The sequence below is a fragment of the Mercenaria mercenaria genome, chromosome 5 (assembly GCF_021730395.1).
Source record: "Mercenaria mercenaria strain notata chromosome 5, MADL_Memer_1, whole genome shotgun sequence".
In the NCBI taxonomy this organism is placed as follows: Eukaryota; Metazoa; Mollusca; class Bivalvia; order Venerida; family Veneridae; genus Mercenaria; species Mercenaria mercenaria.
In genome coordinates this window covers 87777124-87802936 of record NC_069365.1, presented here as the reverse complement: position 1 = coordinate 87802936, position 25813 = coordinate 87777124, and the positions used below count along the sequence as shown (strand labels likewise).

The 25813-nt window shown below is 34.2% G+C and overlaps 3 protein-coding genes and 1 long non-coding RNA gene across 6 annotated transcripts in view; 3 read left to right on the top strand and 1 right to left on the bottom strand.

The window, feature by feature from the left end:
- LOC123557860 (uncharacterized) overlaps positions 1-25813 on the top strand; it is a 96031-nt gene that overhangs the window by 28819 nt on the left and 41399 nt on the right. The window lies entirely within an intron of this gene.
- LOC128557202 (uncharacterized) overlaps positions 1-25813 on the bottom strand; it is a 61949-nt gene that overhangs the window by 35896 nt on the left and 240 nt on the right. The window contains exons 2-3 of one of the 2 annotated variants that reach the window (XR_008371118.1): positions 15102-15253; positions 10568-14484 (exon numbers count right to left, since the gene is read on the bottom strand). This is a non-coding gene — a long non-coding RNA (uncharacterized LOC128557202). Of the gene's footprint in view, positions 1-10567; positions 14485-15101; positions 15254-25813 lie in introns of those variants that run through there. The other variant, XR_008371119.1, reaches the window with a different exon arrangement.
- On the top strand, positions 5307-7401 carry LOC123557859 (TD and POZ domain-containing protein 3-like). Its single transcript, XM_045349598.2, has 2 exons — positions 5307-5813; positions 6032-7401. Exons 1-2 carry the CDS (start codon positions 5561-5563, stop codon positions 6613-6615), a joined length of 837 nt encoding a protein of 278 aa, XP_045205533.2. The 5' UTR covers positions 5307-5560; the 3' UTR covers positions 6616-7401.
- On the top strand, positions 19659-25794 carry LOC128557201 (uncharacterized). Of its 2 annotated transcripts, none has more exons than XM_053544229.1 (3): positions 19659-19819; positions 20644-20974; positions 23599-25794. In XM_053544229.1, the coding sequence occupies exons 2-3, from the start codon at positions 20716-20718 to the stop codon at positions 24216-24218; spliced, it is 879 nt and encodes a 292-aa protein (XP_053400204.1). In that variant the 5' UTR covers positions 19659-19819; positions 20644-20715; the 3' UTR covers positions 24219-25794. The 2 variants fall into 2 exon arrangements, with proteins under 2 accessions (XP_053400204.1, XP_053400203.1); XM_053544228.1 differs by having other exon boundaries at positions 19660-19819; positions 20688-20974.

Sequence of the window (25813 nt, the reverse complement as noted above, 5' to 3'; positions counted from 1 at the left end):
TGTATTCAGTCTACAAATCTATAAAAAGTAAACACAAGCAAAATCATGTATCTTTACATATTTCACATATCGAGTATCATGACATTTTTCACATTTCAAGTTCACAATTCAGATAATGTAACATTTTTCACCTTTCGGGTATCATGGAATGTTTTCTCATTTTAAGTTCAGTGTATCAAGACATCTTTCACATTTTGTCTTATCAGTTCAAATTTTCATGATAACTAATATAAGTGAAAAAAAATCTTCCAATGTTTAAGGCATATTGTTCTTTGATTTATAACTGTTATAACTTCACAATATGTACATTATGGTATTTTAGTATTACATTACATCAATGTCTATTTATAAACTCTGGAATTAATTTTTTCACCCATATTAAAGGAGTTCATCACAATATTTTGTGCGCAGCTCAATCGCGCAGCAAGCGATATCCACTGTAAAGTTCAGAATTCGCCGCCGAAAGTGCATAATTGTCGGATATGTAGCGCACTCGGGCAAAATATATCGTATGTACTGACAATATAGGTCGTGCATCCATATTTTACCTTTAAAAATGATGGTGCTTTATTGGAGGAGTAGTTGTAGGAAGTGCTCGAATCGAATACATTGTGGACAGCCAATTTGAACGTTAACTATTTCGTCCAGTAATGATGCAGCCGGCCCCAAGTCAAATAAAATTCCAGAAAATCTTAACGTAGATATATCTCCTTTAAGTTTAAATGTGACTTCCTGAAAATGTTGTTATACTTTTTGTGCCCCATCCCGTTTTTCACCTAGTAAGACCAGAGTTACGGCCCTTGATAGTCAAATTGTACATAAAGGGTCTAAACATTTGTGTCGCATGTACATCAAAATTATATGCGCCAAGAGTCATGAAACCACACAAGAATTAAATTCAGCATGCGAAGTTGTGCACCAGTGCTTTTATTTGAGGTTTCACTCAATAAAAACAGATTTATGTCCCTTGACGTGGTCAAATATATACGTAAATGGGATGTGAAAGCTTGTGTAGCACGTATCTCAAAAAGTATTTGACCTAGAGGCATGCAACCTTAAAGGAGCATTATTCCGCATGTAAGTAAGAATATTGGTTAAGGAACTGATAATAACATTGTGCAATTTGTTTTGTAAGAAAAAAAAATGTTCATAATTTTTAGGTGGGTGGGGTAATGAAAAAATACTTTTGTGGGTGGAGTGAATATTTTTTAATTTTTCTTGAAAACAAGCACGGGTTGATATTATTTTTTTGGTTTAGGTTTTTTTGTCTTAGTTCTAGCTTACATAATATAAAATATGGAAAAATTCTGTCCGCTAGATTTTTCATATCATTAAGAAATGCTTCGTGTTTTTCTCAGTTTCAGATACTTTCAAGTTCTGTCAAGAGTAATTTTTCTGAGTAAATATATCTATATGTTGACATTTTATGCATAGTTATAGTGGTGTTATAAATTCGGATGCATAAACAGTAACATCAGAGTGAAACTTCGAATAAATAATTGTTTGCAGTAGTTTTATTATGACATGTATGTACTGTTTCTTCAGACAAAAATACCGATTTGGTGTTCTTGATAAACTTTGAATATTGAAAAAAGAAGCACGGGTACCTACTATTTTTATTTTTTATTTTAACTTGTTATACATCAGTCTATAAATATGCAAAGTTACAAAAAATTCTGTCCGCTAGAAATAATTGTGAAAAACATCTTTAAACAAATCTAACCAAGGTGCACTGCACCATGTAAATGAGGGATACAGCAGGCGATATTCTGCGTTTGTCCATTTATTTTGTATTTAAACATTTATAGTGGTTTCAATATAAAGATAAAAATGTATGTTATTAGCATTTCCTGCAAATCTAACACACATGTAGGTAACAAAATAAGGTATAAACAAGGCTGTATGACGTTAATGGACTAAAGTGATATAATTGATAAAAAAAAAATAACCAAGTTATTTACAGACGAAAAAAACTCAATACAAAACAAACACACCAAAACATAGCACTAACATATCAAATAAAAATATTGTAATGTTTGAAACAGACTTTAATATTAACAACAAAACATCATATCTGAACTTTAGGAGCCAACGTAACCAAACATGCGAAAACATCAAAAAAAGCACATGTTATAAAATTAAGATGACATTTTGTAAACATATGTACTCTCAACAAATTCAAGTCAGTGGCCAGTTTGAAACAATCTATATAAAGTATTTCCTACACTAAAATGCAATAGTTAAGTAAGTTTTGCAGAAAAATCCAAATTTATTAAATTTTTCCTTCCATTAATATTATGTTATATATCAAGTGCTAAAACATAAGTATGTTCATCCCTCCGTTGTTCTAGAAGACACACTTTAAAACATGATTTGATTTTATTCTTTATAAATTAACAAATACTAGCATAAGTCATTGTTACAAATTTCTTAACTACATAAGCAATTATTTTTCAGACATACATGTTATAGCTGTACTTTACATTGTTTCAATTCTAACATTTTAATTAAGGTGCTGTATCCATAATGACAATGTTTTATGTTTACTTTTGTTTAAATTAATGTAGTAGAGCTGCAATTTGTGTGAGAGTACCTATTCCTGTATGCAATATCGGCATTCTTCGGCAATATTCGTACCTAATTCTGGCACTAGCCCGAGAATGCTGAAAATCATACACTGAGCAATTTAAGTTGAATGGCTGCAGCACACACTTAGACCCATTTTAAAGGTCTGTAACTCACATATTCTGGAAGAATATTGCCATTGTTGAAAACAAAAGTCAAAAGAAGAGAGGCACAACAAACAAACACGTTGTAAAATCCCGCCCCCCCCCCTCCCCCCACCCCGACACACACACAAAACAACAAAAAATTAAATGTACTATATAATTGCGGATTCTGATTTAATATAATTTGACTTTCCTATTATCCACTGAAATATAGTTACAGAGGTGTGAGAAATCACCATGCATTCGTAACAGTTTCAGTTTCATTTGAATTATATGTTACATACAATGAAGCATTGCCAATGCCACACCTTTATCTTTTCGCCATGATATGCACGTCGTCTGCGTTCTTGCAACCCAAAATACGTGTGTAATGAATATCGAATGTTAAATTAACTAACGAAATATACGACTAATTCATATTGAACAGTGACATGGATGCCATAGCCGGCAAATCATAATCAAAGTCTTCAGAGGGTTGGCGGGGCATGTTTTAGTAGATTGTTTTCTGGTCTGTACAAATGACTGCATGCCTTAATGATGCTCGATGACAGTTTTGATGAAGCAGAAAATGGTTGCATTTACAGTTTGTCTGGTCACAAATACCAAGTAACTCGAAAAAATCATAGAACGTTTTAATAGAACCTTTCGGAGAATACATTTTAACTAAAAATAATCACACAGACTGGACGGTTCAAAAAAAGAAAACGAAAAGACGGCCTCGTAATGAAATATCCACACGTACACTTTATGAATAATTAATGTGCTATTAATAACGCAATTATAAATAGTCATTTTTGCTATCAGTAAGTATAAACAAGTTTTAGATCTATTACATTCCTTCCATTTCTTTTCTACCAAAACGTCAAAAATACATTCACAATGAAATTTAAACAAAAGCCAACTTTAATTTAGATCTCTGTGCCAAGTGAAAAATTAGTGTTCAATAATCTGTCCGCTATTACCTACGCGACAGACCAGATGGCTCCCACGCTGGTTCCTTTCCACTGTTCACTGACGCGAAAAGAAACAAGTTAATTAAAAAGTGTTCCATGAAACAATGTCAACCGCCTCGATAGCCAGTTACTTTTTTTTTTACTGAATTCTTTAATTCTGCAAATGAATAATTAAAAGTATGTGAGTCTTTTCGTGCTATAATAACTTTTTACAGCGCCCGAAGAAATCTGATTCTTAAAACTTACTTCTGTATGTTTTTATAATTCCATTCATATTTCATTTGTGCATATGTGAATAAAGTTTATGTGCGGGTGCAAACAATTCTATGGAAGGCCGGTGCGCCATGTATATTGCCAAATGCTTAATGACAAAAAGTTAATGAAAATGATATTTGCCAAATGCTGAATGTCAAAAAATGACAGTCAAACGGTAATTGTCAAACGATAAATGCTAGTTGTTAATTGTTAAATGCGAAACAATCAGTGCCAAATGCTAATTGCTAAGTGCTTATTAAAAAATGTGCTGAATATATCAGTGTATAAGTTAATCCTTTAAATAGTCATTGGCCTTTGTTACATAACTTTGTCTCTAGTAAAAACTTTTTTCTAAACATTTTAAGAGTAAACAGTTTCGGTCCAATGTTATTGCTTCAAGTCAGACTGGTAGAATATTACATGTCTTATATAATTAAAAGTCACATTCATTAGGTTAAGAGTCAGAAATCATATATTCATAGAAATAAACAATTTGACGATTAGCATTTATCATTAAGCAATAAGCATTACCTATTTGACATTTAGCATTCGGCATTTAGCATTTATTATATGGCATAAAGCATTTGGCATGTAGCATTTAGCATTATGTTATTGACATTTAGCATTACAAAATTGGCATTTAGCATTAAGTTATTGCCATTTAGCATTAAATAATTGGTATTTGGCATTTGGCAATGACCTTCCATACAGTAATAACATTCATTGAATCTTAGGAAAAAAACGGACAATTTCAGGATTCTATAGCACCCAAGGAATTTATCAAATTAATTCAGTATTTTATTATAATATTTAGTATAGAGTGTAGTATATATGTACTAAATTTCAAAGTTTTAGCACAAATAGTTTTAACGTTATAATTATTTAAAGTTTTCCGGATTTTGCTAAAATCGGTATTTCGGTCTTGAAAAAAAAACCCGGACACTTTCAGGATTCTATAGCGCCCAAGGAATTTATCAAATTAATTCAGTATTTTTTATATAATATTAAGTATAGGGTGTAGTATATATGTACCAAATTTCAAAGTTTGAGCACACATAGTTTAAACGTTATAATCATTTAAATGTTTTCCGGATTTTGCTAAAATCGGTATTTCGGTCTTGTAAAACGGACCATTTCAGGATTCTATATCGCCCAAGGAATTTACCAAATTAATTCAGTATTTTAATATAATATGAAGTATAGGGTGTAGTATATGTACCAAATTTCAAAGTTTTAACACACCTAGTTTTTAAAGTTATAATCATTTAAATGTTTTCCGGGTTTTCCGTTAAAACTTTTCCGGGTTTCTGCCCGATCCCAGCTAAATATAGATTCTGAATTAAATCTAGGCTACTTAACTTCCCTTGAAAGCATTGCAAGACTGACTGGCTGGGAAAAATGTCATCTGAACATGACCCTTTATCCATGTATCAGCTGTCATTTAACAAGTCCATTTGTGATTCATTTGCAGAAAATTGATTGACCTACTTCCGGTTTAAAGATAATCTTTGTTTCTGACATATGATAACTTGGATAGATTATACATTGTACAAAGCAGACATTAATCTAACTCGACATATCATTTTATCTAAATAAGCCCTGTCTTGCAGCTGAATACCGAAAATGGAGGAATATAAACTCGACGATAGTTTTACAAGTGAAAGTAGTGAATATGACTTGACGTTAATTGTGGATGGTCATAAGATAAGAGTATGGAAAGTGGTATTATGTGTAGCATCACCAGTGTTTCGTGCCATGCTACAGTCTCAATTTAAGGAGAAGGATCAAGCTGAAGTAAATCTTCCGGGGAAGAAGTATAAGGATTTTGTGGAGTTCCTAAGCTGCTTTTATCCAGACAGACTTGAACGGGTCACAAGTACGTATTTTTTCTCAACTGAAATAGGTCCATGTTAAAAATATGTTTTATCATTTGAATAGATTAAAGAAGAATTGTAGTTAACTTTCATTTTTCTTTGGTTTAAGATTATACTTATGATATCGCGAAAACATGTGAAAAGTCTTAAAATTTGGACATTTATATGATTATTAAGTTCTTATTAAAGACAGTTTGTCTCATATATTTGGTCATTTCAGACGATTCTGTTTACAGAATTCTTCCATTGGCTGTTGAATATCAAGTAAAGGTACTGGAAAAGGAATGTCAGAGGCGTCTGGTAAAACTTGTGAAAACCAGACACTTACCGGATGCTGTCCAAATTTACCGCCACCTCCAACTAGCTGAGCTGTATAAACTTGAGGATCTTAGAAAAATTTGCATTTCTGCAGCATCTGATTTAAAGCTGAGTCAAATGGAAACAGCTGCAGCAGAACATCCAATTCCTGAAAACATTCTTGTACAGATTCATCATCTTGCTCGCCGTAAACAAGAATTAAACAAAATGGATGACGACCGTCTTGCGAAGAAGAATCATTCGAAAAGTGCAAGCTATATAAGTTTTATCGAGCAAGAAGCTGATTTATCCTGGTACCCGGAAAACCATCGAATAACAAGAGCCGCTAGACTTTGGTACAGATACTATCAAAATAATGAAGAACTACTGAGAAATATTATAACGAGTATTGAAAGTATGAAGGTTGATGATGCTATCAAAGAGGAGTGCGAACTGCTCCCAGACACAATTAAACAACGTTTAGGAGTTGATTATAATAAGAATTAAGAATGAGATGTATTTTACTTGTCAATTAGTGTGCATATTTTGTTTTGTTGCAAGCCACTGATAAGCCTAATTATATTTATAAAAATGTAGTCACAAGATACTTTTAGAATATATAAGCTTCATTTTAATGTACCAAAGTCAAGTGTCGTTTAACAGCTTAGACTCTTCCACGCGTTCATACTACATATTAACTGTATTCGCTAAGACAGAACAGTGTCACTCGTGAACAGACTATTAACAGCTAACATGCGTTAATCTGGGTTTGGTGTACTTGTGTGATAGCCAATATACTAATTTTCACAAAATTAAGATCTTTCAATATAATGTATGAATTTGTGGCCCTGTCCTACCAAAGAAATGATAATCTGTAAGTAATTGTTAATGTAGATAGGAATTTCCGGTCCGAGAGTAACTGTTTTAGCAGTAACCTGGCTGTCACAACAGTAATAGTCAAGAAATACACATTATGTGTATGCACTGATATTGCAATTCATAGGTAGAATATGTCATTTTTAAACAATGATATTTGTCAAAGTTTACACAATGTAAATATGTTAGATATCTGAATAGCTGCAGACTTGCAGTAACTTTATACTAAATATGCAGCTTTTTATGTTAAAATGAGCAATAGAGCAAAGTCCTATTTTAGATTTCCTACAATTTAAGTGTTGAATTATACATTCTTCTTATATAAGAATATGTATGAAAATATGATTTTTATATGAAAATATGGTTTTTATTGCTGACAGATGTGTTATATGGAGTATTAAAATTTAAATGCTATGATTTAGACAATTACATATTAAATGTTCTTTTGGTAAAAATCACTTGTTTTATTTCTAATGAAAAATCCCTTCTCCATAGTTTGTAAATAAAGTGACATTTCAATTAAGCTTGTTTAATTATCTTATGGAAAACCTTCTCTTTTATAACACTTGATATTGAAATAAACATCCAGTTGACAATACCCGGAGGCAATAAATATCAACATCGCATACCGGTCACCTGTTACCAATACCATATAGCTGTTGTCTCCCCTGATATCGATTTTCTGCAATTCTTCCTCATGGCCGGTTTTCGCGAAAACAGTTACCCGAAAGCAGGATATACAACCAGAAGTAAATTATTTTTTCTTATAATTTTATTTTTATATAATTATAATCTTATTTTTCTGTTTCCGGACGTACATTCCGCGCACTTTGTTTCAATACCCAAGATCTGTCTATCTATCTATCTATCTATCTATATTAAACTAAATAAAGCAAAACAAAATGCTTTCTCAAATAGTAGATCTTGGGTATTGAAACAGACTTGTTACACAGCAACAAAGCCCCGGTGTTATTTCATCATTGTTATCGTACCCTTTTGTTATTTCCATAAAATAATTCAATTTAAGCGAGAAATATAACATAACGGACGAAGAGCAACAAACAAAAATATATAAATTATGTATGAATCGTTAGTTCTCATTTACAGCACGGGAGTCATCTGACATGGGGGTGCTTTATATAAGTTGTGAATAACGAATGACGAACGTGGACGATAGACGCCGGACCACCCACCTTCACATATAGCTCACCCTGAAGCTACGGTTCAGGTGAGCTAACAAAAAAAAATGTCGGTTTAATCTCCGTGTGATATTAAAATCTTAAAATCCTGAATTTTCTTCCTGGTAAAAACATAATTTGTGTTGCCTAAATCAAACCTGACAGTTTTAAACACGAGGCTTCGATCTTTCTGTAAGACAACGTACATCCCTATATTACACTATGAAAAATCCAGTCTGTCTAAATTGAAGGAATTCTTGGATAGTTATTTTTGCATCACCGGCAACTGCATCAACATGAACAGAAAATTTCTTTCAGTAACGTGGTGTATCCTACTCGTTTGTGTAAAGCCAAAACTGGTCATAGTTGATCATTGATAGACATACAAAAGTATTTGTTAATAGTGACATCTTTTTTGCGTAAAAGACGTGAGAATCTAAATAAATTCAGCCGGTCAACAAATCAGACATATTCTTCAATGTGATGTAGTGGATTTTCGGTAAATATGCACAACTCTACTAATACATTGTATTCAAATCCTTGTGATATAATCTAGCCGACTGTCTATCGGATGCGATCTATTTTGAGAAAGCGAATGGATCTGTATAGTTGTCAATTTTCATAGGATGTCAGTAGATAACCCACTTCATTTTGCCAGCCCTGTACGTCAAATGTCGGCGTCAATGTGATCTTGAGACTGAAACTGATGAATTCCCATTAAAGACGCAACACAGAATAACTGTATTCTTTTGTATTGCCACGATGGTAATTATACACGATTCGCACAGACAAAAACAATTATCTAGTTACAAATTGACAGTGACATAATAATAATTATAATGTTAGGCCAAGACTCTGTGTGTGTGTGTGTGTGTGTGTGCGTGCGTGTGCGTTCGGGTAAAACGTCTTCTTCAACAATTTTTCAGTCGTATAAACGACGGTGTCTACTTGTAGCAGTGAGCAGAATGCCCAACTTTATAGTGCTGCCTCACTGGAATATCACACCGTTGACACGTGACATGATATCCTGCTCAGTCACATTATACTGACACCGCCAAGACAATGTATTTAACCTTTAGCCTGTTGGCGGCAAGTGATTCCGCCTTTGCGACCAGTGCAGCCTGATCATGGTCAGCACTGTTCGCTATTCAGTCAGTAAATTTTCAGTGAACACCCCTTCCAATAATAAATGGTATTGCCCAAATTGAATGATGGACCAATCCATTTTAAAATTTTAGCAGTCAAATATTTCATTACATTTATATGGCAGAATGCACAGTAGGCCCTACTTTATGTATTAAGTTGACCTTGGAAAATTTTTTGTTTCTACAGTGCAAGATAGTTATTTATTCATGTTTGTAAAACTATAGTGAAAAGGGACTGACTGAGTAAGTTTGAAGACGAAGTTGTGAAAACACTTTTATTCAGGAAGGGCCTGAATTGTCCATCTGCCACTTAGTATTACGGTCTTGATGTACATTTACCATAATGTCTTGTGTGATGATTACAATAAAATATGATCAAACTAAAAAAAACTTAGTATTACAGCTGCATTATAGCGGCAATATTACCAGAACGACTTTCACGAAGTTCATGTGGGAGGAAAATGTAGGTGACTAGGTTGTAGTTGGTCTTTAATAACTTGAGACTGTTTTGACCTAGCGTAATCGAGGTTAATAGAATGATTGCACGTGGTCACTAGATAACGTGACCCGACATTGTGCCTTGAAGACGAGTGCCAATAAATAACTGGAGAAAGATTTGACTTATAACTAGAATGATTGCCAGTGGCCATTTGTTGTTTTGAAGGTTAGTAGTTCGACGTTCACACAGACCTTGAGACTGAAACAGTGGACAGCAGCTGGATAATGTTTGGGCTAAAAGCTATCGACCTTATTAGATTGCCTTATTGTCGTGTAGTCTAAAGGTCACTGTGACCTGGTCCTTAAACTGATAGCCTGTAGCCACCAGACTTCATAACATGAATGTTATGGTCAATAGATACACATAAACGTTACAGCATACTCGGAACTGAAAATTACTCACTCAAATATCATTTGGTGTGGGGCGTGGAGGATATGCGTTTTCACAATCGGTTCATATTAACCAAGTCATTTCTTTTTAACCTTGCTTTTTGCGCGATTATTGTCGTACTGTGCTGAATATTACATAGTTGAATAATAATAAAGAACATCATTTATATTGTTTCTGTACAAACTCTCTATGATTGGTAATATGAACGCTGTTAATTTTAGAATATCTTGAGAAGCTACTGCCATTTATGTTCAAAAGCTATTCATTTATCTTGCCCTATGACAAACAAATGGTATCAAAAAATTGCACTCATGTTGGGTCGTATTTGATCAGTGTACACCTTGAGGAGAAAATATTTAGGACAAAATAAATGAATGTGTAAATAGTTTTATTTATCAATATGAAATATAGACAACATACAAATGTGAGTGGAATGGTTGTTACAGGAATGAACTTCAAAGTTTCACTGCCTTATACTGGATGGAAAATAACCCCCTACATACATCTACACAGAAAGATCTATATCACACAGAACTCGCTGCTCCACTTTTGTCTAGTGGAAAGTATAAACGTTTATTGTATCTCGATGCTATAGCATGTCTTCAAATACAAAAAATATTGAATTACATGCATTTTATTTTTACAGTTTCGGATACCATAACTCGATATACTTGAATGTGCAGTCATGTGATATAACTGATAATGCACCTTCAAATATATTCACAAAATGAATGACTAAGAAAACTCTGTGTTGTTTCCATCATATATAAGGCTTTATCTCTATTCACAAGGTTATGACATGTACACAAAGGAATCAAAATATGGATATCTAGCCACATTTTTCCTAAAACCTCATAATACCATATAACATAGAATGGGAAATACTTGAGATAAATCGAACTGGTATTTGAGTTCAGTTTGAGAGCAGCCTTGTGAGTGATTTCCATAAGTGTATCATGCAATCTTTCCTTGCAAATACTCAAAAATATGAAATATCAACTATGCAAAGAAACAAAAATTCTTATTTTGTAATGCAAATCATATAAAATCCATTTTTTGAACAGAAAACTCAAGCTTATAAACAAACTGTTAGAGGCTGTCATTTCCATATTATATATTGTTTTAACTTGAGTAAAATGCCAGAGTAACAGATTTTATTGAACGGTCAAAAGTGGATCTGACATATCTAGTTAAACTTTTATACCGCTAAATTTCACTTTGTCTTAAATATAAAAACTTTTGTATCCATATATTACTTAATATAAAAATTTCTGTGTAATATTATGTAATGCAGCTGGTTATGTAGGGAGGTATATCTCCTCATAAATTTAACATTTTTTCCTTTATATATAAAAGCATGGTATAAATACCTTATCATAAAATAAAAACACAAACAAACCCTAACCCTATGTTAATAATAAGTTATGAAATGAGTCCAAGATAATAAAACTCAGTTTGGAGACCAGTCTGACGAGGAAACCTTGCCATTAGTCAACCAATCTTAAAATCAACCAATCAGATGTTGTAATTTTTTGACTGGTTCCCAAATTTAGTTTTATAATCTATGACCCAGATTAGATACATATAAATATAATATTTATATTGCATCAAGTACATAATACATTCAGAAATTCGTTTTGCTTACAGCAAAAACACATGCACACTTTTTCAAGTATAGTACACTTATGACAAGTTGACTGCCATTTTTCTCTTACAGTATAGATCATGCATGGTAAAGTGGCAGTCATTACTACAGCAATGTTTATATTATCATAAATACAAAAGAACATTATTTTTTTAAAACACAAAACACTGCACACAAAACACTGCATGAATGTATTACTTTCACACCTGAAAATCTACAGGTGACTGCGTTTTGATACCAGAACAACACCGTTATAGACAATAGGAATTGCTCAACTTTAGTTAAAATGTTAATTTCAAAATATTTTCCATAAGCTGAATGATATGTATATTTACCTTGTATTGTAGAAAATCCAGCAAGTTAAGAATAGCAATGCATCTAACTAAATAAATATATCTACTGTCCACACTCAATGACAAAAAAATAACTAAAGCTAAATCACAAACTTCAATCTGCACAAACAGGTACAATAAGTTTTCTTTTTCAAGCATTTATTTATTTGGGTTTTACGGCGCACCAACATAGTATAGGTTATATGGCGCCAAACAGGACTACAAATTTTGGTTTCACATCTCATTTACATCGAAATAAAAACATGAGGTATAGAAATCAAAATTTGCATACCTGCTGGAATCACAGAGTTACAGCAAAACCAAGTGTTAAGACCCTATTAGTCGCCTTTTACGATCATGCAAGGACAAGGCAGTGGTTCCAGTCTCTGCTTAAAATTTCAAATTAATTATAACTAAATAATTGTATTCAGTCTACAAAACCATAAAATGTAATCATGAGCAAACACATGTATCAGTACATTTTTCACAGTTTGTGTATCATAACATTTTTTTCACAATTCAAATACCTTATATTTTTCACATTTCAAATATCTTGATAATATTTGTCAGATTTCAAGTTCACATTTTAAGTATCATAACATTTTTCAACATTTCAAATTAATTATAACTAAATAATTGTATTCAGTCTACAAAACCATAAAATGTAATCATAAGCAAACACATGTATCAGTACATTTTTCACAGTTTGTGTATCATAACATTTTTTTCACATTTCAAATACCTTATATTTTTCACATTTCAAATATCTTGATAATATTTGTCACATTTCAAGTTCACATTTTAAGTATCATAACATTTTTCCACATTGCAAGTTTACATTTTATATACCATTAAGTAATATAAATCTTTCTCTCATTTTAGGTACAGTTTACCATGACATTTTTTCACATTTTGTCTGATCAGTTCACCTTTTATACTTAATTTTTCAAAACACGATTTGATTTGATTCTTTATAACTTAACAAATACTAACAATATTCATTGTTAAACTTTCCAAACTACCAAAGAAATCATCATATAGAAGAGTAAATCTTGTCACATGTTTTAGCTGTTACTTACATTGTTTGAATTCTGAAAAACTTGCAAAATCCTGCAGTCTTGATACAAGATATTTATTAATTTACAATCAAAGTTTGCTTTAAAAGATAATGTTCTGAAGAAATGTTACCAAATAACATGGCAGAATATGCTGATTACTGTTACAATTAGTCACTAGCTTACGTGCCTGTATATACACGAAGACGTATATGAGTAACCAGTATCAAAACACACCCATTATTGCTATAAAATGGAGTTATTTTCTCAGATGTGTCACAGAAAAGTCTTAAAATATCTGTTTTCTTTTTAATGAAAGAAACTTGGGAGTTATTTCTGCTTAATAATAAAATTCATCTTGTTTACAAAGTTTTATAGGCAATGCAAAGGGATATTTATACAAATGTAAAATTGAAATAATTCATTAACATGGCTATTCTAAGTATCATTTTGAACCAGACTATAACAGATGGGCAAGAGTATCAACAGCATGCATGTGTGCTACTTCTGGGTCAAAGGCTATTCAAACGAGCTTTGAAACCAGTCTCAGTCACAAGACTTGCCATTGGTCAATTTCAAAATTTATGCTGAGAAACAACCAATCAGATACAAGGGTTTTGAGTCCAGTTTCAGACTGAAGCATTGCCATTTGTTAATTTCAAATTTATGTTGAGAAAAAACCAATCAGAATTACGCTGTGGTTTGACACTTCTCTCCGAATTCAGTTTTATAACCTTATGTCCTAGAATGGAGACTGTGTCTCAACATTATAGTCACACAGTAGTTTGCTTATAAAACAAAGCTTGTACCAAGTTTTTCAAGTCTGAAAACTAATCTGCAAGTGCAAGTGTTAGTATTGCCTGATTTACTAAGAACATTAATACTATAAAGTAAATACATGTGATTCCAGATTTGTCAAGACTGTAGGGTACCAAGAAAGCTTACAATTTATCCCACTATGTATGTTTACCATGTATTTCTCAATACTGTCACATTTCTCCAGTAAGTAAAGAGTCTATACACTGCTTCTCAAATACTAGTATCCTGCTGTATAAAATTACTAGTATATCTGCATTTTTACTTAATTCATGTGGTACGAAAGCTACAAGTTGATCTGTCAGATTTGCGCGGTACACAATTTATTAGATATCTACACTTCAGCAAGTTAATATTTTTCCTGGTATTCATGGTGCCACTTGTTGAAGTCAATGTTAAACACCAACAAACATCCTGTAGCCAAACCTGCCAGCAAAAATCTGAAAATAAAAAAGAATGTAGCTTCATAATAGCGACTGATTTTTCATTTAAGCCTATCTATAATCTATTTAAGCACAGACTGTGGATACAGTTCTTACAATTTTGATATATTATGCCCTTTATATTTCTGACTCCATAAAATTATGCAATTATTTAGTCACTTTCTCATCAAGTCAACAGTGGTTTTGTCTGTATATATAGGGCAAGAACCTGGCTATATATGAGGCAAGGACCAGATGATATACATGAATAAGGCAAGGATAAGACCACCAGCTGAAACCCAGAGATACACATGGCAAGTAATTAGAAGTCCAAGCCAAGGGAGGGGGCCTTGTATTTATCATTTTAAAGCTTTTTATCCACACTCATAAAGTTCGATTAAGGGTCTGATCTTTTAAGCCTGACTGTTACAGGGGCCATATGCTTTGAGTATAAGAGACTGATATTTAGCTATCATTAAATGTGTCTGCTGCAAATGATCACCTAAGCACAAAAAGTGGATAGTTATTTAAGTGCTTTAAAAAAAGAAACACTTATCCAGTTTTTGAGGTGATGAATTATACAGCAATCGCACAGTATGAGTAGAGCAATGTACGGTCATATGACCTTAACTTACTTGTGATCATGTGAAAGAGCTAGGGATCATATACAACTATCACATGCTGGGTACGAGTACAGCAATGTAAGGTCATGTGACCTATACACCTCAACGACACCATTATCACCTCCCAGCATAAGGTACTGTCCATCTCTGCTGAGCGTCATTGCCTGAAAGTACATGCGATAAATGTTAAGAAATGTCAAATTCAAAAAGCGAAAAATACTTAAGGCCATGGAGTGGCAGGGTGTGTGTGTTGTAGATTGTTGCAGTGTCAGAATAAAGAAAGGCAAGAAAATAAATGAAAAAAAGAATGGGTGGGTAGGGTATGTAGATTGTTGCAGTCTGCACATTGTCTCATCACCACCTGCCTATATTCCAAGTTTCTTGTCAATATCCTTTATAGTTTTTAAGTTAAGCTCTGGACAAAAAATATGATGGCAGATCTGACCTTGCTGTTACCTTGACCTTTGTCCTACAACCCTAACTCATGCACTCTGCCCATCATCTCATCACCACCTACATTAACCCAATTTTGAAGTAAATAACTTCAATGGTTATTAAATTATGTTCCGGTCACTAAATATGACAGAAAAGAATTAGACATTTGAGCTCAGTTTGTGACCTTGACCTTAAACCTACAGAACAAGTTCATGTGCTCTGCACATCATCTCATCACCACCTACCTACAAGCTAACTATGAAGTCAATACCTTGCATGGTTATTTAATTATATATGGGACATGAAATATGATGGCAAAGTTTGACATTCTAGCTCAATTTGTGACCTTGACCTTTGACCTACAGAGCTAGTTTAAGCACTTTGCTTATTGTCTCATTGCCACCTATCAACAAGCCAAGTTTGAAGTCAATATCTTAATAAATTATTTAGTTATGCTCCGGACACAAAATATGACTGGCAGATTTTATCTTTTAGCTCAATTTGTGGCCTTCACCTTTGACCTATAGAGCCGGTCCAAGGGCTCTGCACTTTGTCTGATCACCATCTACCTTTACATCAGAGGATGGGAGCAAAATGTAAAGAACTTGACTGTTGAAGCCCAAAGGTCAGGAACAACAAAAAGAAGAAATTCCAAAAAAAGTCCATAAACAAATTCTTACCAGGTAAAGTTATGTCAAAACACATCTAAAAATTGGATGTATCATCCATGTTGTACCACATAAAAATGTTCTCGATTTTTCCCTACGGCCAATAATAAAAAAAGTTTCAAAATAAGCTATGTATAGTAACAAAAAAGGGAAGTAATACAAAACAAGAGGGCCATGATGGCCCTATACATCGCTCACCAGAGTTGATCTGGCCTACTGACCTAGTGTTTGACCCCGCATGACCAAGAGTTGAACTCGACCTAAAGATCTTAAGCAAACATTCTGACTAAATTCCGTAAAGATTTGGTTAAAACTGTGGCCTCTAGAGTGTTCACAAGCTTTTCATTTGATTTGACCGGTGGCCTAGCTTTTGACCCCGTATGACCCAGATTCGAACTTGACCTATAGATCATCAAGACTAACGTTCTGACCATGTTTCATAAAGATTGGGTGAAAATGTGGTCTCTAGAATGTTCACAAGCTTTTCCATTGATCTGACCTACTGACCTAGTTTTTGATCCCACATGACCCAGTTTCAAACTTGACCTAGAGATCATCAAGACTAATATTCTGACCAAGTTTCATAAAGGTTAGGTCAAAAATATTGTCTTTAGAGTGTTCACAAGCTTTTCCTTTGATCTGACCTACTGACCTAGTTTTTAATTCCACATGACTCAGTTTCGAACTTGACCTAGAAATTATCAAGACTAACGTTCTGACCACGTTTCATAAAGATTGGATCACAAATGTGGTCTCTAGAGTGTTCACACGCTGTTCCATTGATCTGACCTACTGACCTCGTTTTTGACCCCATATAATCCAGTTTCAAACTTGACCTAGAAGTTATCAAGGCAAACATTCTGACCAAGTTTCATAAAGATTGTGTCAAAAATGTGGTCTCTAGAGTGTTCACAAGCTTTTCCTGTGATCTGACCTACTGACCTAGTTTTTGATCTCACATAACCCAGTTTCAAACTTGACCTAGAAATCATCAAGACTAACATTCTGCCTAAGTTGCATAAAAATTGGGTCAAAAATGTGGTATCCAGAGTGTTCACAAGCTTTTCCTATGATTTGACCTACTGACCTAGTTTGTAACCCCACATAACCCAGTTTCAAGCTTAATCTATAGAATATCAAGACTAACGTGAAGACCATGTTTCATAAAGATTGGGTAAAAAATGTGGTCTCTAGAGTGTTCACAACCTTTTCCATTGACTTGACCTACTGACCTAGTTTTTGACCCCACATAACCCAGTTTCAAACTTGACCTAGAGATTATCAAGACTAACATTCTGACTAAGTGTCATAAAGATTGGATTAAAAATGTGGTCTCTAGAGTGTTTAAAAGCTTTTCCTTTGATCTGACCTACTGACCTAGTTTTTAGCTCCACATAATCCAGTTTCAAACTTGACCTAGAAATTATCTAGACAAACATTCTGACCATGTTTCATAAAGATTGCGTCAAAAATGTGGTCTCTAGAGTGTTCACAAGGCAAATGTTGACGGACGACGCACGACGCACGTCGACGGACGCCGGACAATGACCGGTCACAATAGTTTACCTTGAGCACTTTGTGCCCTGGTGAGCTAAACAATTAGTGTAAGAGAACAAACAAGAGCGCCGCCAAGCAGGGCAATTTACGCCCGAAGGGTTACATCAGCGGATGGGAGCAAAATTTAAAGAACTTGACTGTTGAAGCCCAAAGGACAGGAACAAGAAAAAGAAGAAATTCCAAATAAAAAGTCCACAAAAAATTCTTACCTGGTAAAGTGATGTCAAAATACATCTAAAAATTGGATATACCATCCATGTTGTACCACAGAAAAGTGGTCTCGGTTTTCCCCTACTGCCAATAATAAAAAAGTTTCAAAATAAGCTATTTATAGTAACACAAAAGAGAAGCAATTCAAAAATATTCTTGTAACAGAACAAAACGGGATCTGCCAAATAAAAACAAGAGCACTGCAATGCATAGCAATATACACAAAGCAAAGTCATATATGACCTTTGTTTGACCCCTAAGTGTGACATTGACCTTGAAGCGAGTCATCCAAAACATGCGCTTTGCACGTCGTCTCAGTGTGGTGAACATTTGTGCCAAGTTTCTTTGAAATCCTTCAACCAGTTCAAGAGTTGAGGCTCGAACCCACATCGATGAGGGGCACGTGATTTGAAGTCAGCGGAGGCCTCTAGTTCAAGAGTTACAGAGCAGACACAAAATACACACATATGACCTTTGGTCACCTAAGTGTGACCTTGACCTTGAAGCTAGTCATTCAAAACAAGAGCTCTGCACGTCGTCTCAGTGTGGCCAAATTTGTGTCAAATTTCTTTGAAATCCTTCAAGGGGTTCAAGAGTTACAGAGCGGACACGAAATGGCTAACAGACGGACGGACACCAGAGGTATAACATAATACGTCCCTTTGGGAGTATAAAAAGGGTCAAATGGATCGGACTAAACAAACTTCGCAAGAAACATAGTTTGTTGAGAAAAAATCAAGACGTTCATGAGAAGAGAACATTTAAAGCATTTTCTAATCTTACTTAACCTGGCAGCCCCAAAAAGGAGTCAAAGACCATCTGAAGAAATCTGAGAGGGCTACAGACCAAGTGGTGTTACGATACATCAAGTAGTTCATGGGAAGGAGTTGGTTTAATATTCTTTTTTTTTTAATTCTTAGCCGTGGCAACCCCACAATAGGTCAAGTGGTATTGTTTGAGCAAACTTGTCACAGGTTTATGCAAGGATGCTTCTAACAAAGTTTGGTGAAGATCTATCATGCGGTCCATGAGAAGAAGTCATTTAAAGGCTTAAAATGTCTTTCTTTTATAACGTGGCTGCCATATTTTTGTTTTGAACCTAAAAATATAATTAACTTCATGTTAAACCCTAATTTCTATAATTGTTTTCTCTATTTTTTGTCAAAGGTTTGGATACTGATTAGCATAATAGAAGATTTTATTAAATTGTATTTGATTACCTCCCTATATGGCTCTGACTATTTCAGTTTGTGTTAAGTAGTGAATGTACTGCTTTTCAAACCATGTAATTATGCATAAAATGTATTTGGACAGCTGTTTCACATCTTTTTAACATTAAAATTAAAGCTATATGGAACTTTAAGGTAAAAGCGAATGCCAGATGACAAACATGACATGACCACAACAGGCCACCACAGAACCATTGTGACAGGTGACTCATTATAAATTTTACTAGTAAATATTTGCTGTTTTTATGGTTACCAGTAGTAACTACTTTGATTTTTATGTTATGTGTTTTCTACTTCCTTGTTTATTTGTTGTAAAGAATTCTATTAACTTTTGGCTTTATTCCAAAACTAAATGTTAATTTGATACACTCTGTACTGTTAACAATAATAAGTTAAATTGAGACTTAAAAAAATTCTTATAGTTAATGGTTCGTTATTTAGGTAGTGTTATTCAGTTCGATAGTGGTTCATACCTAAATAAGGCAAGATGAATCATGCTGATTTCCCTTATCAGCAGACGAGTCTATAAATTGAACTCTTAAACGTCAAAATCAAACTTTACTTGCAATCTGTATTTACATGAATGTTTTGTGTTAAGATTTCAAAGCCTTTTGGATTATACCTTCTAAAGGTAATTATCTTTAATGTTTAACTGCCACTAATTGAACTTAATAATGTTTTAAACAGATGCTGCATTATCTATAAATATATTTAAAGCTAACGATTTATGAGGCTAGTCCTGTGACCTTGAGAACTAATTACACCAAACAGGAAGTGACTACTCAGTGTTACATGTGAAGTAGTCTAAAATGTAGTTCCAAGTTGTTGATGAAATCTGGTATAATGAGTCATATGAGTATGTGGCAGTTATATTTTGGCTTAGTTTTATTGCTTATTGTATTGAGAAAAGATCTAGACAATTTTCATTGTGAATTTCCAGGTTTTAGTTTTATTCATAGAGAAAAATGTCTACATACGTGTAGTTGCTAAATGGCTATTTTCATGGGAGCTTTTCAGAGGATGATGTTTTTTTCAGAACAGATTTTTTTAAATGTAACATAATATGTCAATATTTTTCATTTTTGGTAAGAAGACATGATAGACTAAATGACCATATATGGTTTTTATATCACTGAAATGCTCTTAAATACTGAAAATGAGGTTTCAAGATATCACTGTCTATATGAAATAAAGAAGGAACTAAATTGGTATAATGTAACCTTGACCTGAAAACCACTGACTCAAAAATCAACAGGGATCTTCCTTAAGTGGGACCTAAGTCATTGTGATAAGTTTGAAAGCAGTACCTATTATACTTTCTGATTTAAGGGTTCAGAAATTGAAAATATTGACAGATGGACAGACAGACCTGTATAATAACATTATGTCTCTTTTACAAAAGAGACAAATAAAAACTTGTACAATTATTTTTTCTTACTTCTCCCTTTTTCTTAGCTTATAGCTGAAACAAAATATGCAGAATTTTGTCTCAGTTACAGCTGATCAAGAAAGAAAAAACCAGCAAAAATGGAAATTTATTCATATCAAACAGATGACAGATTTGTCCGTGATGCTGGAAACTCTGACCTGACATTAATTGTACAGCAAAACAAAATACAAGTACATAAAACTGTGCTTGCTGTTGCATCACCTGTGTTTCGGACAATGTTTGAATCAGACTTCAAAGAGAAAGACCAGCAGGAAATAGAGCTACAAGGGAAAAAGTATGAAGATTTTGTGGAATTTCTGAGCTGTCTGTATCCAAACCATCTAAAAATAGTAACAGGTAAGTACCTGAAATATTAAAATTTCTGACTGAGAACCTAGAAAAAGATAGTTTACTTGGGTATTTCTATTTGACGGTGGGCAGTTAACCTAAACAGTGGTTTTTGATTCAGATTTCCCTGCCAACTTTCCCACGAGAATCAGAAGAATAGGTCAAATGATTTCATATCAAATTGGCACAGAAAACACAATTCTTGCCCTGGGATCAAACTCACAACCCCATAGTCTGATAGCTGAAAACCTATTTTTAACCAAAAAGACCTGTATTTTCAATGTACTGGAACAGTTTGAACAAATTTGAAAAAGGGCAACCCAGAGATCATCTGTACAGTTTCATCAAAATTCATTCAGTGGTTTTGGAGAAGATGTTGTTTAAAGAAATTGTGGATGAAAATGAGACAAAGCCCTCTGGCGACCAAGGTTTTTGATGAATCAGAAACATTTGAACAATATTTGAAGAAGATCACACAAGGACAATTTGTGTGAAGTAAAAATTAAAAATTTATACAAGAAGATTTCTATGTTTCTACTACATACATACAGGAAAAGTGACTATGCCCCCTGGCAGCCATGTTTTTTGACAAATATGAATACTTTGTACAATCTTGGTAGAGGGTCACACAAGGACCATTTGGGTAAAATTATTTTAAAATCCGGCCAGCAGTTTCACACAAGAAGATTTTTTAAATTTCCACTATATACATTATAGGGAAAAGTGACCATGTCCCCCTGGCGGCCATCTCTTTTGACAAATCGGTATAATTTGAACAATCTTGATAGAGGGTGACATAAGGATCATTTGTGTGAAATAATTTCAAAATCAGACCAATGGTTTAGGAGGAGAATCTGATGTTGTTTGAAGATTTTTCTATTTTTAGCTCTGGCGGCCTCCATGTGCAGCCAAGCCGAACCATTTAAATAACTTTGGTAAATGACCATACAGCCAAGTTTTGTCAAAATCAATTCATTCGTTTTGGAGGAAATGTCGTTTAAACACAATTGTTGATGACGGAGAGACGCACAATGGACTACGGTCACGGCATGGTCACAATAGCTCACCATGAGCACTTTATGCTCAGGTGAGCTAATGAATAGTGACATTTGACATCAGAGTGTGATTTTGACCTTTAAGCCAGTTTCTATTAAACTACCTAAAACCCTAACTTAAGTTTTATAAAGACTGGGGCAAAATTGTGACCACTAGAGTGTTGAAAGTAAAATTGTTGGTTGCAGGCAACACTTATTGCACAAAGACAAAATACCAGATGTAGAGGTTTCACAAGAACTCACCTGAGCAGTCTGTGATCATGGTGAATTAAAATCAATGACTAACTAATTCAAATAAGGCAGTCTGAAAGCTAAATCCCCCGCCACTGCTATGGATAGTAAAAGGGTAAACACTTGACCTTTAGCTGTGATCTGGACCTTGAACTGACATGGCTGACTCATGCATTCTGCGCAACGTCTTGTTGAGGTGATCATTTGACCCAAGTTTCATGAAAATCCTTCAAGGGGTTTAGGAGATACAAAGCTCAAACCTTTGACCTTGAGTTGTGACATTGACCTTGAGTTGACATTGCTGACTCATTAGTTCTTAATGAGGTGATCATTTGACCCAAGTTTGATGAAAATCCTTCAAGGGGTTTAGGAGATACAGAGTGGACACAAAATGGAAGGCTCAAACCTTTGACCCTAAGTTGTGACCTTGACCTTGAGCCGGCATGGCTGACTCATACGTTCTGCACATAGTTTTGATGAGGTGATCATCTGACCCAATTTTTATAAAATTCCTTCAAGGGGTTTAGGAGATAGAGAGCGGACACGAAATGGAAGACTAAATCATTTGACCTTGAGTTGTGACCTTGACCTTGAGTTGGCATGGCTGACTTATAAGTTCTGCACATTGCCTTGATGAGGTTATCATTTGACCCAAGTTTGATGAAAATGCTTCAAGGGGTTTAGGAGATATAGAGCGGACACAAAATAAAAGGCTCAAAACTTTCACCCTAAGTTGTGACCTTGACCTTGAGCCGGCATGGCTAATTCATGGGTTCTGCACATAGTCTTGATGAGGTGATCATTTGACCCAAGTTTTATTATTCAATCAAGGGGTTTAGGAGATACAGAGCGGACACAAAATCGAAGCCTCAAACCGCCGTTATGGATAGTGAAAGGGTCGATGGTATTGGGTGGAAGCTTTGACGTTGTTAAGTATATTTTATAGTCCATTTATGACAACATCAATGATTTTGTCCCAAGCGATACGCTGACCTTAAGTTGTGACCTTGACCTTGAGCCAACAAGGCTGGCTCATAGGTTCTGCACATCGTCTTGATGAGGTGATCATTTGACCCAAGTTTTATGAACATCCTTTAAGGGGTTTAGGAAATATGGAGCGGACACGAAAGTGTTACGGACAGACAGAAGGACGGACAGAAGGACGGATGGAAGGACGGACGGAGACCATTCCTATAACCCCCACCACTTGTGGCGTGGGATTAACTATGCTTAAAGATTACTTTGTCCATGTTCTTTGTTAAATAGAGCTCTTAAGCAATTTGGATAATTTAATGAAGATATTAATCAAACCATGAGGAAGACTGATAGCATTTTTTAAAATTTCAGATGGAAATGTTTACAAAATAATGCCACTGGCTGCAGAATATCAAGTTAAAGTGCTAGAAAATCGGTGTGCTCAGATCCTCTCAGAAACAGTTACAAATAAACATACAGAGGATGCTAATGAGGTATACAGACACATCCAGCTGGCAAATCGTTACAAGTTCAATGACCTGAGGAGCGAATGCATTGCCATAGCATCTGATCTGAGACTGTCCCAGCTTGACGAGGCAAGATCGAGGTACCCAATAGAAGATAAGGATCTTATTGAAATACAATGGCTTGCTCTTAAAAAACATGAACTAGACAAAAAAGATGACAACAGACTTAGACACCAATATGAGAAATACTCGTCTACCATTATGCAAGAAATAAAATCTTACAAGACCTACAATGAAAAAGAACGGGTATTATCTACTGCAAGGCTTTGGTACAGGTATTTCCCAAACGATCAAGAATGTAAAATCTATATTAAAGGACTTCTGAAAATTTTTGCTGAAGTTCCTGCCATTGATAAGTTTCAAAAAGAACTTGGACTACTCCCTGAAATGGCTAAGACAGAACTGGGTGTAGTTTCCAAAGCTAAAATTACACCATTCATGGAAATGCATAAAGATATGCTTTAGAGTGGTGCGACTAGTGCTTAGCATAAAATCTTAACATATGAGTTCAATGCAAACAAAAGCTATCAATTAGACTGCATACAAAACTGTTTGCAAAGGCCATAATAACTTGATAAGACTTATGTAAGAGAGTTATTTTATTAAAAATTTAACACAAATCAAAATTTTATTACGGGAATGCAAAAACAATACTAAATTTAGTGTGAATTAATTTCAACAAATAGATAACAAACTTTACTATGGATGTACACTGGATAAGAGGGATGTCCTAATATAAGAAGTTTTGTTTGTTTGTTTTGGGTTTAACAATGTTTTTCAACAGTAATTCAGTCATGTAACAGCGGGCAATTAACCTAACCAGTGTTCCTGGATTCTGTACCAGTACAAACCTAATCTCCACAAGTAACTGCCAACTTCCCCACATGAATCAGAGGTGGAGGACTAATGATTTCAGACACAATGTTGTTTATCAAATAGTCACGGAGAACATATGCCCCACCTAAGAATCGAACTCACGACCCTGTGGTCCGCAGTCCAACGCTCTACCTACTGAGCTAAGCAGGCGGGCTATAAGAAGTTTTAAACCTGACAATAACTTACACAGAAAATTTTGACAAAACAGAAGGGCCATTATTTGAAGCATTATTTTGGACCTCATTTAAGACAAACAAGTGATAAGGTTACACTATTTTAGAAGTTTGTTGATTTTTTCATTGCTAACGCAATCATTGGTTTAAAAAATAATTCAGGATTCTCATGTAATGCCTGAACAAGCTTGTAGTATCCTTAAAAAACATAGTTTGGCATTTATGAATAATATTCATTTAACACTTTAAAGGCGACATTGATGTGTTTGTATAATAACTATCCACAAATATAACATATTACCAGCAGTGTAATTTCACATGTGTTTCTATTTATTAAGCTATGCTTCTACCACAATTACCTACACCAAACAGATTTCAAGTGCATTATACTGACACCAAGCAGATCAGTCCTAGCATCCTTTTACTGCTGAGCGCCAGCTAGGGTGCTACTTGTACCATTTTTTACATCTATGGTAGGACTTAGACAGGAATTGAACTCAGTACCTTTGCATTCGAGGCAGGTGCTCTAAAACTAGGCTACCAAAGTGGCCTACATAAAGAAGGTATGTGAATATCAAACAATGTTTGATACATTTCTGTAGCTGTCCATTAATGGTAAAGCTGTACTTGTGTTAATACTATTCTATTTGGCACTTTTCTGTTATGACCAACTTATGCCTGTCTATCCATGTGATTTTGGTATGTTTCTGTAATTCCTTATTTTGATTAAATCATAATATCAGAAACTGTTACGCTGCTTATGAATGAAATGTTTCTGTAATACTTTTTATGATGATATAACTAAATATCTCTCTGTCCAACTTGTTTCTATTATAACCCATTGATGAAATTAAAAATACCTTAATATCATATTCATATTTGGTATATTTCTGTAATTCCAATTTGTGATGAAATTATGCATACCTAAATATTACCTTTATGTTTGATATGTTTTGTAATCACCATTTATGATGGCATTATGTATACCTGAATATTACCTTAACTTAATGT